This window comes from Oncorhynchus nerka, linkage group LG4, assembly GCF_034236695.1.
Source record: "Oncorhynchus nerka isolate Pitt River linkage group LG4, Oner_Uvic_2.0, whole genome shotgun sequence".
Classification (NCBI taxonomy): domain Eukaryota; kingdom Metazoa; phylum Chordata; class Actinopteri; order Salmoniformes; family Salmonidae; genus Oncorhynchus; species Oncorhynchus nerka.
This window is the reverse complement of record NC_088399.1, coordinates 48,629,694-48,645,084: the sequence shown is the minus strand read 5'-3', so window position 1 is coordinate 48,645,084 and position 15,391 is coordinate 48,629,694. Positions and strand designations below refer to the sequence as shown.

General features: G+C 42.1%; 1 protein-coding gene across 1 annotated transcript in view; it reads right to left on the bottom strand.

Annotated features, from left to right (window-relative positions):
* LOC115126674 (alpha-mannosidase 2-like) overlaps nucleotides 1-15,391 on the bottom strand; it is a 62,698-nt gene that overhangs the window by 3,602 nt on the left and 43,705 nt on the right. Inside the window, exons 12-21 of the mRNA XM_029656321.2 lie at nucleotides 14,997-15,064; nucleotides 14,597-14,762; nucleotides 14,118-14,348; nucleotides 9,954-10,076; nucleotides 9,489-9,603; nucleotides 6,481-6,614; nucleotides 2,694-2,835; nucleotides 2,255-2,388; nucleotides 1,759-1,950; nucleotides 312-425 (exon numbers count right to left, since the gene is read on the bottom strand). Coding sequence (XP_029512181.1) covers nucleotides 312-425; nucleotides 1,759-1,950; nucleotides 2,255-2,388; nucleotides 2,694-2,835; nucleotides 6,481-6,614; nucleotides 9,489-9,603; nucleotides 9,954-10,076; nucleotides 14,118-14,348; nucleotides 14,597-14,762; nucleotides 14,997-15,064 — 1,419 coding nt within the window. The remainder of the gene's footprint in view (nucleotides 1-311; nucleotides 426-1,758; nucleotides 1,951-2,254; nucleotides 2,389-2,693; nucleotides 2,836-6,480; nucleotides 6,615-9,488; nucleotides 9,604-9,953; nucleotides 10,077-14,117; nucleotides 14,349-14,596; nucleotides 14,763-14,996; nucleotides 15,065-15,391) is intronic.

Genomic DNA, 15,391 nt, shown 5'->3' with positions numbered 1-15,391 from the left:
AAACTGATTATGGTTGCATTGTTACAGTTGTAATGACATTGGAAAAGGAGGAAATGTAATGAAAGGAATTTCCGTCCTCACTGCACATTTTCTATGGCAAGTGACTCTTGAGCTTTTTTGCTGGAGGGGAAGTTAATTTCTGTAACACTACTAGCTGCTTGAATAAAGAGCATCGCGTGCAACCCTCAGGTTAAAATTCCCCTTAATCACTAATTAATAAAGTGTTTGATCACAACTTTCATTTGTGTGTGTGTGTATAACGTGTGTTCCTGTGTGTGCTAGTGTGCCGGCATGTGTGTGGCAGGCCTTACCTTCCCCTGCGTGGTGGCACACAGTAGCCCTGTGTTCCTATTGGAGAGGGCGCAGTCAAAGCCTTTTCTGTGCAGAATCAAAGCCGCCTCGTCCGACGGCCCACCCCCTTCCTCCTGTAGGACCAGTGAGAAACTTCAGTCCCCATAAAGACCCCTCCTGTTCTCCCCCTTCAGCCTAAACACTGGGGCAATTATAGAGACCACCCTTTCACCGGTCAGCTGCATTTCCACAGCCATGTTCGAGGTGCTGCTTCTGCAACAGACCTGGGTTCAAATACTGTTCTACATCATTTCAAACACTTTATCAGTGCTTTATTGAGCTAGTCTGGATGAATGGACCAATAGAATAGTCTCAATACCGCAAACCCCACCCCACCTATCTGGAATACCAGGCAAGAAAGATCGAAAGATTTTAAATAGTATTTGAACCCAGGTTCGGACTCTGAAACAGGGTTACTGCAGTCAATTTCATCCCCCTTTCAGAAACAGTTTTTTTTGTTTTTACATCCACAGTTCCTGGCTGAGTATATGGAGATGCCACAGTGCATACTAAGTGTGTTAGTAGTAGGTAGTAGCGGCAGTGGTGTCATCATGTGAGTATTTGTATAAATGAGTACAAAGCCCTCGTCGAAAACACATTCAACGATTCTGCCCGTCTCCTCTTTTGATTTGTTCTCAGAGTCAAATTGGATGTCCGAGCGTGCCTGTACAATCGATAATCGAGCAAATTGGTCGGCAGATCCCCGGAACAATTAGCTCGATCTTTGACATGATAGACGGCGGTGTCATCAGAGTTGATGGGCCATGCAACAACAAAGAGGAGATCATTGAAGACTTACAACATACAGATGTAGTGTATATTTACAGAGATTATATAAGGAAATTAATGGAGAGCCCCTTGGAGGAGTGCTGAGTGTGTGTTTTGTCCTAACAAGCAATTAAGCCAGTATTCCATACAGCCAGGGTAATCCATACAGCCAGGGTAATCCATACAGCCAGGGTAATCCATACAGCCAGGGATGCGCTTAATCATATTAAAGACAATGACTATGAGAACACAGCGATGCACTCATCACTTTAGAAAACCTGGTGACTCTTTGTAAGGAGTTGCTCCTATGTAGTACCACTGTAAGTACTGTGGCAACAGGATTGTATTAACATGTTACATAGTAATTCATCGTTTGAATACAGTAGCAAATGACGCGAGCGTTTCTTTTTTGGGGAATAAGGAACAGGTTCATTCGAAAAATGTCCCGAACGCCATGAATATGCAAGTACAACGCAATTAAACGCGATTAAATCACTAGGTAACAACCTGTTAACGCAAGGTAAATGAAAACATTACTACACAGGTAAAAGAGCAACAGGATGTACGGCTTGTTGCGGCCTTATGCTCCACAGAGAGAAAAGAGAAGAAAGTATTATGTAGCAATGCGAAAACCTTCACCTTGGACTGGATGGTGCGTAGGTTGACCAAGTGGACGTCACAGGGCAGTGATGAGGCCAGAGGGCTTAAGGGGGATAGAGACCGGGACTCTGCCTCCGTGCTCACAGCCATGGGGATCAGAGGGTGGTTCAGGTACAGCGACGACACGTGACTCAGCAGAGACGGGTAGCTGAGGGTAGAGAGTTTCTCCCCCTGGAAATATCAAAGCAGGGACATGGACAGGTTAGGGCAATACTCTGGTGCAAAAGTAACTGGGAAAAGAGAGGATTGATCATAATCTACTATAATGACAATGATTGAACCTTAATCGTCTTAATCAAGTCTCCATTGTCAGTGAACCTCAGTAAACCTACAATAGAGCTACACTCTATGTTTGAACCTTAATCGTCTTAATCAAGTCTCCATTGTCAGTGAACCTCAGTAAACCTACAATAGAGCTACACTCTACAGTAACTACGAAAATGACAAAATTGCTTCAAATTCCTGGTATTAGTACCCCATCGGTCTTGGCCCTCTTCTCCAGTAGCAGGCGGAAGGAGCTGGCAGTAACTTTGTTGTCCAGGACGCCCTGGCCCATCCCGCGGTTATCATCCTGGTTCAGCCGACGGTCCATGATCACCTCCAATTGGCCTGGAGGGGAAAAGGTCAAAGTTGATCTATTTCAATATCACATTGCCTTCTGTTTACATAACAGAAATGTGTATATACATGTATTGCTTGGCAAGAAACAGCACGATAGAAACTGCACTCATTTTAAATCAAGTCATGTCTCTCCTTCTTTTCACATCCTGGTGCCAAAATAGCAGATGATACTATGTACTGTACAGATGGTAATCTTAGAACCGAGCAGGGATGTCATCTTTCCTGGACAATTAAAGTACTGATGCCCTCCTTCCAATAGACAACAGAAAACAAATCCCCAGGCCTGCACTCACCACTCTTGAGGCTGGCGGAGCCCAGGGACTGTGCGGTGAGGAGGGTCAGTCTGGTGCCGGGGTCCTGAAGGTAGGCCATACTGGTCATGGGGTAAAAGTTTGCCTGGAGGGGAAGTTTGGCCATGGTTTTTCTAGACTGGATCTGTAAGAAAATCACATCAAAGATGGTGGATAAATGAAGATGTCCCACTCATGCGCTGACCAGCTGGCAAGTATCTTCACTGACATTTTCAACCTCTCCCTGACCCAGTCGGTAATACCTACATGTTTCAAGCAGACCACTATAGTCCCTTTGCCCAAGAAAGCAAAGGTAACCTGCCTAAATGACTATCGCCCCGTAGTACTCACATCTTTATTCATGCAATGCTTTGAAAGGCTTGTCATGGCACTCATCAGCACCATCATCCCAGACACCCTGGACCCACTCCGAATCACATAACGCCCCAACAAATCCACAGAGTATGCAATCTTTATTGAGCTCCACACTGCCCTTTCCCACCTGGACAAAAGGAACACCTATGTGAGAATGCTGTTCATTGAAGACAGCTCAGCGTTCAATACCATCGTGACCTCCAAGCTAATCACTAAGCTCACAACCCTGGGACTGAACAACTTCCTCTGCAACTGGATCCTAGACTTCCTAACGGGCCGCCCCCAGTTGGTGAGGGTAGGCCACAACACATCCGCCACGCTGAGCCTCAAGACGGGAGCCCCCAGGGGTGCATGCTTAGTCCCCTCCTGTACTCCCTGTTCACCCATGACTGCGCAGCCGCGCACGACTCCAACGCCATCATTCAGTTTCCTGACGACACGACAGTGGTAGGCCTGATCACCGACGACAATGAGACAGCCTATAATGAGGATGTCAGTATGTCAGTGACCTGGCAGTGTGGTGCCAGGACAATAACTTTACCCTCAACGTCAGCAAGACAAAGGAGCTGATCGTGGACTACAGGAAACAGAGGGCTGAGAACTCCCCCATCCACATCGACTGGGCTATAGTGGAGCAAGTCCAGACCTTCAAATTCCTCGGTGTCAACATCACTAAAGAATTAACATGGTCCACACACACTAACACAGTCGCGAAGAAAGCGCGGTAATGTCTTTTCCCCCTCAAAAGGCTGAAAAGATTTGGATGGGCCCTCAGATCTGGAAAAAGTTCTACAGCTGCACCATTGAAAGCATCTTGACTGGCTGCATTATCGCTTGGTATGCCAACTGCTTGGCATTCGACCGCAAGGCGCTACAGAGGGTAGTGTGTACAGCCCAGCACATCACTGGGGCCGAGCTCCCTGCCATTCAGGACCTCTACACCAGGCGGTGTCAGAGGAAGGCCCAAAAAATGGTCAAAGACTCCAGCCACCCAAGTCATAGATTGTTCTCTCTGCTACTGCACGGCAAATGGTACCGATGCACCAAGTTTGGAACCGACAGGACCCTGAACAGCTTCTACCCCCAAGCCATAAGACTGCGAAATGGTTAGTTAAATAGTTAACCAAATAGCTACCTGGAGTATCTGCATTGACCCTTTTTGCACTAAGTCTTTTGACTCATTACATACGCTGTTGCTACTGTTTATTATCTGTCCTGTTGCCTAGTCACTTTAACCCTACCTATATGTACATGTTTACCTCAATTAATTTGTACCCCTGCACATCGAATCGATACTGGTACTCTGTGTATATAGCCAAGTTATCGTTACTCATTGTGTATTTATTTATTGTGTTATCATTTTTTCCCTGTAATTTGTATTTTTTCTCTCTGCATTGTTGGGAAGGGCCCGTAAGTAAGCATTTCAATGTTAGTCTTCACCTGTTGTTTACGAAGTATGTGACAAATAAAATTTGATTTGATGACTTTTACCATTGAAAAAAAAAATGTCACAGTTCTGGTCTGTTTAAGGGGTGACTCTCCCATAGGCACCATTGCGATAGCAGCTGGGTCTGGTCTGCTTCGTTCATTGATTAACCAGAAAAAAAGTGAGTGAGCTGTCTCACTTCCTCTTCCGTCTCTGGTCACATATCAAGGTGATGTTGAGGAACCATGTGACCTGACTAGGAAAACCTTAAGGCCCTAGTTAGGGCTAGGCCCCTTTTTTCTCCATTTCCGCCTGAATGACGTGCCCAAAGTACACTGCCTGTTGCTCAGGCCAGGATATGCATATAATTAGTACCATTGGAAAGAAAACACTTTGAAGTTTGTAGAAATGTTAAAATATTGAAGGAGAATATAACACAATTAATATGGTAGGAGAAAATCTAAAGAAAAACCAACCAGATTTTTTTTTTGAGAGACGAAAGGCAAGTAAAAGTTTAGAGGTAGATTTTCTCTGCACATTGAACGACTAAACATACTTTTTGGGATGTAAAGTAGGATTTTATCTAACAAACTGACACTACATGTTATAGCTGGGACCCTTTGGATGAGAAATCAGAGGAAGATTTTCATAAAGTAAGTGAATATTCAATCGTTATTTTTGAATGTATGAAACCTGTACCAGTGGAAAAATATCTTGATGTGGGGCGCCATCCTCAAACAATCGCATGGCATGTTTTCGCTGTAATAGCTACTGTAAATCGGACAGTGCAGTTAGATTAACAAGAATTTAAGCTTTCAGCCAATATAAGACACTTCTATGTACCTAAATGTTTAATATCCATCATTTTTATGATTATTTATTTGAATTGCGCGCCCTCCAGATTCACAGGAAGTTGTCCCGCTAGCGGGAAGCCTATCCCTAAAGAAGTTTTAAAGGCTTCAACAAGGACCCACAGTTTATCCTACAAGGGAAAAACTATGGGCCCCACACATACTGTATCACCAGTGAGCAAGTGTGTTGAGTGGGATCTTAAGCCGACCGTCTTTGTTTTGACTACAATGGTTACGGGAAGCTGTTCAGCTGGGTTGTCTATTGTTTGTTTGCGTGTAGCGTTGCATGTCGGAGAAAAATATATTTAATCTCTGATGGCAGTAAATCCCTTTTAATCACTGAAAGTAAGGTCCGACTGCCAAAACCATGCAAATGGAGATTTTGAGAGAAAACACTGCCTCTCACTAGAATTACGGCAGAGTGTCTAATTGGCAAAGGAGCTCAGACACTGATCTGTCGAAAGATTCTCCCCTGAACAAAATGTAATCGTTTAAATCTGCATTTCTGACTTCGTTTTCAATTCAAAACTTTGTCATGACAAAATGGAAGACGTCCAAGAAGTCATTTATACGAATTTGGACATCTAATATACCCACATTCAGCCAGTTCTATGTACATTTGATGTCAAGCTAATGCTACTAGCCATTTGTATCATAGTTAATTGCTCTTGTCGTAACTGTTGACATGCTCAATGTCCATGCACAGTCTCGCATAGAAATCTCCAGTTCAGAAGCAAGAAGCAAGAAAAGCAGTATATGTGGCTCCGTTATATTGTGCAGTACTTTCTCACAACTGGATAGCTAGGGACTGGGCTGTAATTGTGTATTCCTACTAGAAATGAAAATGTTCCACCGTGTATAACTTGTGTAAGGTTGCTCTTTGTCCTTGTTTTCTTCACTCTATGCATGTGTCTGTGATATCTTAAATATCAGGGGTGACTGCAAGGCTACATTTCCTTTCAAAGTGGCCCTCGAAGAGCTGTGACCGTTTTCCCTGTACACGTATCCTTCAGTGTGTACAAAATAAAATTCTCATTCACTCATTGAATGATCTGGGGGCAATGCCTGAGTAGGGAGGGGAGGGGGTGAGAGGGTGAGTGAAAGGGAGAGAGAGAGCCAGGTCATACAGTAACAGTACCTGGAATCCGTTGAGGTCTGTGAAGAATCGATCCTTGCTGTCCACATCTGATGTTAACCTCATTGTAATTTCACGGTTGAACTCCCCCCTTATATCTACCGAGTTACAGATCTCCACCGCCTGGCCCTCCACACCTAGAGAGAGAGAGAGAGAGAGAGAGAGAGAGAGAGAGAGAGAGAGAGAGAGAGAGAGAGAGAGAGAGAGAGAGAGAGAGAAAGAGAACACTAACACAATCACAGAACATATTCACAGCACATATTTATAAGCTTCCTTCCTCTTTTGGCTTGATTTCGATTTATTAATTATACTCCTAGTGAGTCTCCGAATACATACAATACCAGTCAAAGGTTTGGACACACCTTTCTCATTCAAGGGTTTTTCTTTATTTGTACTACTTACTACATTGTAGAATGATAGTGAAAACAACAAAACTATGAAATGACACATATGAAATCATGTACTACTACAGTCATGGCCAAAAGTTTTGAGAATGACACAAATATTAATTTCCACAAAGTTTGCTGCTTCAGTGTCTTTAGATATTTTTGTCAGATGTTACTATGGAATACTGAACTATAATTACAAGCATTTCATAAGTGTCAAAGGCTTTTATTGACAATTACATGAAGTTGATACAAAGAGTCAATATTTGCAGTGTTGACCCTTCTTTTTCATGACCTCTGCAATCTGCCCTGGCATGCTGTCAATTAACTTCTGGGCCACATCCTGACTGATGGCAGCCCATTCTTGCATAATCAATGCATGAAGTTTGTCAGAATTTGTGGGTTTTTGTTTGTCCACCCGCCTCTTGAGGATTGACCACAAGTTCTCAATGAGATTAAGGTCTGGGGAGTTTCCTGGCCATGGACCCAAAATATTGATGTTTTGTTCCCCAAGCCACTTAGTTATCACTTTTGCCTTGTGGCAAGGTGCTTCATTATGCTGGAAAAGGCATTGTTCGTCACCAAACTGTTACTGGATGGTTGGGAGAAGTTGCTCTCGGAGGATGTGTTGGTACCATTCTTTATTCATGGCTGTGTTCTTAGGCAAAATTGTGAGTGAGCCCACTCCCTTGGCTGAGAAGCAACCTCACACATGAATGGTCTCAGGATGCTTTACTATAGGCATGGCACAGGACTGATGGTATCACTCACCTTGTCTTCTCCAGACAAGCTTTTTTCTAGATGCCTCAAACAATCGGAAAGGGGATTCATCAGAGAAAATGACTTTACCCCCATCCTTAGCAGTCCAATCCCTGTATCTTTTGCAGAATATCAGTCTGTCCCTGATGTTTTTCCTGGAGAGAAGTGGCTTCTTTGCTGCCCTTCTTGACACCAGGCCATCCTCCAAAAGTCTTCGACTCACTGTGCGTGCAGATGCACTCACACCTGCCTGCTGCCATTCCTGAGAAAGCTCTGTACTGGTGGTGCCCCAATCCCGCAGCTGAATCAACTTTAGGAGATGGTCCTGGCGCTTGCTGGACTTTCTTGGGCGCCCTGAAGCCTTCTTCACAACAATTGAACCACTCTCCTTGAAGTTCTTGATGATCTGATAAATGGTTGATTAAGGTGCAATCTTACTGGCAGCAATATCCTTGCCTGTGAAGCCCTTTTTGTGCAAAGCAATGATGAAGGCACGTGTTTCCTTGCAGATAACCATGGTTAACAGAGGAAGAAAAAAGATTCCAAGCACCACTCAGCATCAGCATGACAGAGTGATCTCCATCCTTGTCCTCGTTAACACTCACACCTGTGTTAACGAGAGAATCACTGACATGATGTCAGCTGGTCCTTTTGTGGCAGGGCTGAAATGCAGTGGAATTTTTTGGGGGAGATTCAGTTCATTTGCATAGCAAAGAGGGACTTTGCAATTAATTGCAATTCATCTGATCACTCTTCATAACATTCTGAAGTATATGCAAATTGCCATCATACAAATTGAGGCAGCAGACTTTGTGAAAATTAATATTTGTGTCATTCTCAAAACTTTTGGCCATGACTGTACATGATTCCATATGCGTTATTTCATAGTTTTGATGTCTTCACTATTGTTCTACAATGTAGAAAACAGTCAAAAATAAAAAATAAACCTTGAATGAGTAGGTGTGTCCAAACTTTCGACTGGTACTGTACATTTTTTGGGAATACATCTTGCATTGTTTGATATAATTTTACATACCTAACTTAATTAATCCACCGAGAGGAGAAATAAAAACACAGTTGAATTTCTTTTGCCCCAGTTCTTCAGATGAAAAAAATAAATAAACATAACCCCAGAAATAATGCAAAACATGAATAAATATATCTAAGAAGAAAAAATCCACAGTTACAGTACATAGACTTTAGTTGAATGCAAAAGCAGTAAAAAGTCTCAACATTGAGCCATTAAATATCGTAAATACATTAATAGAGGACCAATGTCACAGTGAAAAATTCCAAATGGGTAAATTACAACTATAGTGATACGTCTCAAAACATGTAGACTGTATCTCTATATACTGTACCCTCAGGTCAAAATATGCAATGAAACCATTCTTCAGTAACAAATCTGCATGCTGGGTCCAATTAAGGCCTGTTTTGCTGTGTGATGACATGCAGCCCTTCAGGGGCTCCCTGGGTAGCATGACTGCAGCTTCCTTTTTATCGACGAGCACGCAAACAAAACAACACACATTTTCTCTTAGAAAGCAAGCCATTCAAATGGTTTTTGCACTGACTAAACCGTCTCTCTCCCTCTCTCTCGACTATCCTAGTAAGCTCACTGAGTGAGTCTTCGCGTGGCTCATCTACAGACAGGGTTTTGGATCTTCTCCCATTTCAAAGACAAAACATTACGTTTCAGGGTGTTTTTGATATTTCAACGTTTTCTGATTTTGATACATGCAGGCTACGAAGGTCGCATGCATGTTTGTACAAATGCTTTCAGTTGATCACTGATCAGGTGTAACAGTGTATGGAGTCAATTGTAGATTGGCCACACATGCGCACGCACACACATTCCATCATTACCTTGAACATGATAGAGGCGTAGAGTGTGCGTCACATGATCGAAGGTAGTGGTGATCTCAGAGAACACAGATCCCTTGGTAACCCTTATCACTGGAGGCCGAGCGGGAGAGTACATCTGGAGGAGCACAGAAAACCAATGGGGATCAAATCACTCATAACACCCTCTCCCATCCATCCTCTGCCAATAATACCTCCTACAGAGAGTGTGCCGGCAAGGGAGCACAAATAAGGGAGAAAAGAGAGGGAAACTGGGGTAACAGAACTACTCTCTGATTCAGTGGTTGGGTTAAATGCAGAAGACACATTTCGGGTTGAATGCATTCCGTTGTGCAGCTGACTTGGTATCTCCTTTCCCTTTACTGTAAGAGCTGAAAGCACTCTCTTCTTTACAAGGTTTCAGTGGCGCTGTAATGCTACACGTTGACAAAGGAGAATCAATCACGTTTAATAAAGTTGCAGAGTTACCTTGGCTTCCCCGTCAGGCAGGAACAAGTAGGCTCCGCTTTTATCTCGGTTGCTGGTTGTGCCGTACCACGCAAACTCCACCTTGATCTGGTGTTCTGAGCCGTCCTCTTTCAGCTTCAATCTCTGCGGATGTCAGTCAGAAGAAGGTCGGATTCAACACTTGCATCATCACCATTACATTGGCAGCTTGACATGAATAAAGATGAGCTAACGGATATACCATTGTAATACGACACAGACTGTATCCTGTGTTGTTGTAGTTGAGGTGGTTTGGTGAACAATGTGATGAGCTTGTGTGACGACTAATCTCGCCTGAAGACCTGAAGACTTGTTTTGTTTCCCGAGAACTCATGCCTATGCTTTAGCTCAGAAGAATAATGTAGTTTTTTGTCACACAGACGACCCTGGTTTGATACCACGTCAGTACCATTAACAGTCTAGAAGTGTGATACATTCCTTGCGACCTATCAGTGCAGGTCACAGTCACTAAATACTTAATGACTCTGGTTCAGTGCTAATATTAGAATAGGCTTGAATTATAGCGGTGCCGGTCACCACGACTATAGTATGGGATTGATTGAAGCTCAATGTAAATTCAAATCTCTCTAGCATCCTATCTAAGCCAATATGACACCAATGTCTAAGGAAATTCAAAACCAATTTGATTGGAGGTACAACACACTAGCCTCTCGTCATGACCCGTCCGGCCGTTACCGAGAACCACTATACCGGATTTCTGACAGGGTTGTCAGACAATGTTTTGCCCAAAACTAGCTCAGTTTTTAGACATCGATTAAAACGACGCTACAGCGCCCATAAGGTGACCATTAGACTTAAATCCATTTGGATTGAATATGTTTGTAGGTGTAACAGTTTTTATTAAATTCCCAATTTACCGCTCTCGCATGCACATTTTATTTTTATTTAACCTTTATTTAACTAGGCAAGTCAGTTACGAACAAATTCTTATTTACAATGACATCCTACCGGGTACTAGTGGGTTAACTGCCTTGTTCAAGGGCAGATTTTTACCTTGTGAGCTCGGGGATTCAATCCAATAACCTTTCGGTTACTGGCCCAACGCTCTACCCACTAGGCTACCTGCCGCCCCTGATTCACATTTCTTCCCAATAAAAACCAACAATGTGCTACCTTTTTGTAGCGTTTCTGACAATGCTAACATCTTTTCAGCCGAATCTCAGAGATCTAAAACCAGGTTGAGCAACTTGGCTGCTGCGCAACAGTAATAGCTAATTAGTAGAAGGCTAGCAGCTGAAGCTAGCTTAGCTAACACCAGTTGGATGAGAAGCAAAAAGAGGGCGCTAGGTATATTTTGCTATGGAAGATTTTTCACATTGACTGAAGTCATCTGTGTAAACTTCTGACCTGGACACTTGTGTGTAATCAGAGCACAAACAAATAAGCTAGCTAACAGGGATTGTAGCGTACAGGTTAGCGTCACCGCCCTGATATTTTGACCATTCTCTTTCGTGTATAGTTTTTGACATTCCCCTCCCTTTCCCGACACACGCACTAGTGCTAATTTTGATTTATTAGGGGTGTCTTAAAAATAAGATTTGGGGTTTGTTGGACATTTTTGAGTGGCAAGGGACAGGGAGTGTGACGTGTATGTAGTACTAGTGTGTGCGTCATTGCTACTACGGTGGAGAGACCAGCTCTCAATCTCTCAAGGAGGACGTCGTTGCCCTCATCCGTCAGATGCATGCCATCCCTACGGTACATCCCAGGGACACACTGCTTAAATGGCAGACTTACCAGCTCTGCAGTTGAATTGTTAAACAAGCATTTGATTACCCCCTCTCCTGACGTGCACACAAGAGCAGTGGACCTCTACACCAATCTTCGTGCTGCAGGGAATGCCCCAGTCTGCTTAATGGCCAGGATAGATGCCATTTATAAATGTGGGAATGTGTTCTCTTTTACTGGGGTTGGACTGCTGTGTACAGCGTTACTAAGAACATTTGTCGCTAAAGGATTTCGACCGCCTATCCAACGTCACATTTGTAAATATGTATACTTAAAAATATTTTGTACAGGTGTGGTAGAACTGTGCTTGAACAAGAAAGCCTGCATAACCTTGTAGCTCTTCAAGAGCAATTGTGGCCATCCCTGAGCTGTATCTACAACGTTGACTATATCTGATGAATGTACGTTTGATTGTAAATCTTATATTTCGCAATAACTCATTATTGTTTACAGGTAATGTAGTACTATGCACTTCTTCAGTAGTTGTCACCTTCCGGTGTAAAAACCATGGAAATTAAAAACAAAAAAATGGTGTTTTAGGTGAGAAGTCGGCATTAATCTGAAATTCACCTGAGCACCACAATGCGTACTTCACCCATGCTCTACCAAGGTTTTGCAGCACACATCTTTGACCTACTACGGTAGCTAGGTTTGTCTATTTTACTTCCAGCAGTGTGTGGGCAGGTTACTCTGGATTCAAACCTTTTCAAACAGCCTAATTCATACTATTCAGAGGGATAATGGACTTTGCAGTGTCCTGCTATTAAAATAATATATATATATATCATCAGTATGTATGTATTTTTCAGATACAGGCCTATTGTAAATGTGTATTATTGTAGCGTCATCATCTGCATTGCAAAAATAAATACAAATACACATATAACTTTAAGCTACATAGTCTTTTGACAAAGGCGATAAACTACCCATTGATCACCACAGCAGTTAATAAAACAGGGCCATGTTTGAAAAACAAAATGGTTCTGAGCTTATGTAAATACAACGCAGGTAAGCTAACGGTGACAGAAATCAGGAATGCAGATGTGCTCTATAGACCTCTATATCTATATGAGTGACTGTCGAACACACCACCACCTCCTGTTCTTATGTTGGGTACCTACTGACCCAAAAATATGTTATGAAATATTTGTATTTTTCAATGACATGTATTGTTAAAATAAAGGTTTAAGGAAATACGGGCAGGCACCACATTACTACAAGACAGCCCAATCAAGCCTGATGGTCTTGTAAGTATAAAAACAAAGCTTGCTTTCATATAATAAAACAAAAGCATGAAAAGGTAGTGGAATGGGGGTCTTAGTGTGGGGTGGGAAGAAAGAACTTTGCTAAGCTATTCTTTACTATGCTATACTTTGCTAAGCTATTCTTTACTATGCTATACTTTACTAAACTATGCTTTACTAAACTATGCTTTACTAAACTATGCTATACTTTACTAAGATATTCTTTACTATGCTATGCTTTCCTAAGCTATGCTATACTAAACTATGCTTTACTAAGCTATGCTATGCTTTACTAAACTATGCTTTACTAAACTATGCTATACTTTACTATGCTATGCTTTACTAAGCTATGCTATACTAAACTATGCTTTACTAAGCTATGCTATACTTTACTAAACTATGCTTTACTAAACTATGCTTTACTAGACTATGCTTTACTAAACTATGCTTTACTAAACTATGCTTTACTAAGCTATGCTATACTTTACTAAGCTATTCTTTACTAAGCTATGCTTTACTAAACTATGCTATACTTTACTAAGCTATGCTATACTTTAATAAGCTATTCTTTACTAAGCTATGCTTTACTAAACTATGCTATACTTTACTAAGCTATGCTATACTTTGCTAAGCTATTCATTACTATGCTATGCTTTACTAAACTATGCTTTACTAAACTATGCTTTACTAAGCTATGCTATACTTTACTAAACTATACTTTACTAAGCTATTCTTTACTATGCTATGCTTTACTAAACTATGCTTTACTAAACTATGCTATACTTTACTAAGCTATGCTTTACTAAACTATGCTATACTTTACTAAGCTATTCTTTACTATGCTATGCTTTACTAAACTATGCTTTACTAAGCTATGCTTTACTAAACTATGCTATACTTTACTAAGCTATTCTTTACTATGCTATGCTTTACGAAACTATGCTTTACTAAACTATGCTATACTTTACTAAGCTATGCTTTACTAAACTATGCTATACTTTACTAAGCTATTCTTTACTATGCTATTCTTTACTATGCTATGCTTTACTAAACTATGCTTTACTAAACTATGCTATGCTTTACTAAGCTATGCCATGTTATGCTTTTACCGTGCAATGGTATGCTTTGTTATGCTATGCTGTGCATGTCTCACCTCCATCAGGCCGGTGATGGGGGAGCTCCAGACCTGGAGGTGGGCGTTGTGGATGCTGAGGGGGGTGGAGGCGTCCTGGGGGATGTTAACTGTGAAGTGCTTCACGTTGACGGAAAGCTCGCCGCTCTGCCTGAAGAATACGTATTCTGCAGTCTCCGCTCTGCCGCTCGCAGCCTCACCTAACTGGTACACCCCAAGACCCAGCGCTGGCACCTGCGCTATGAATGACAACTGACCCCAAGAGAAAACACCATAACATGAGATAATGTGGGGAAAGCATGCATGAACATAAAAAATAAAATCACAATGAACTGGTAACACATTGGTAATCAATCTCCAGTTAATCTCCAATTAATCTCCGTGGTAACCTCATAGTCCTACCTGATACTGCCATTATAAAAAACTATCGATAAATAACATTCACATGGATAAATAAAGGCTAAATACAAACACTAATGACAAAAAATGGACAATTGTACCTGGAAGGCCTCTGTGGAGGCTGTGGTGGGTTCGTTCCACACCGCGCTGACTTGAGCGGGGACGGGACGACCGTGGTCTGTGACCACACGTACGTGGGGAGTGTTCACATACACAGTCACCACTGAGGTGCGGTCCTGCTCCGTGGGGTTGTAGACGACCACAGACCTGTAGGAAAATAGACAGGTTGGTGCGAGTTGCTAACGCTTTGAAAAGTCTGAAAGGCAAATTGGTCATAAAGAAAAGATTCCACAGCTGTTGTCATCAGGTTTAACATGGTTCAACCTGACCAGACTATCACGTCCTGTATTTATTCTAAATCAGGTTTGCAATGTGAAAGGGGTCATAATAACAGGCAGAATGTGTGAGGGAAAAGGGAGGAAGATTTGTACGGTGCCTTACCTGGGCTGTGAGCTGATTTTCAGAACTGTTTTTCGAGGCAGGGCATCTTGAGCAGGCTGGATATCATCCTGAGAGAAATGAGATTAGAGTTGATTTGCAAAAGAACACCAATCTGGTATAGCTACACCAACACACAGTCCACGGGCTATATCCAGTCCTTATAGACTAGTTTTCAAAAAAATATATTTAATTTGAGTTTTTCTGGTATTGGTAATGCTTTTCAAAACGGAAAAGCTATTTAAACATCTAAGGCTCATTCACTTGAACACAATTTTCATTAGGTTTGGGTGAGTGAGATGCATATCGAGCGTCTTTTCAGCTGCTGTAGCGAAACAAGGAAGTGGAAGAGGTTACATTACTCTGAAAATTGATGTTGACTTCCTGCCCGGGCAATT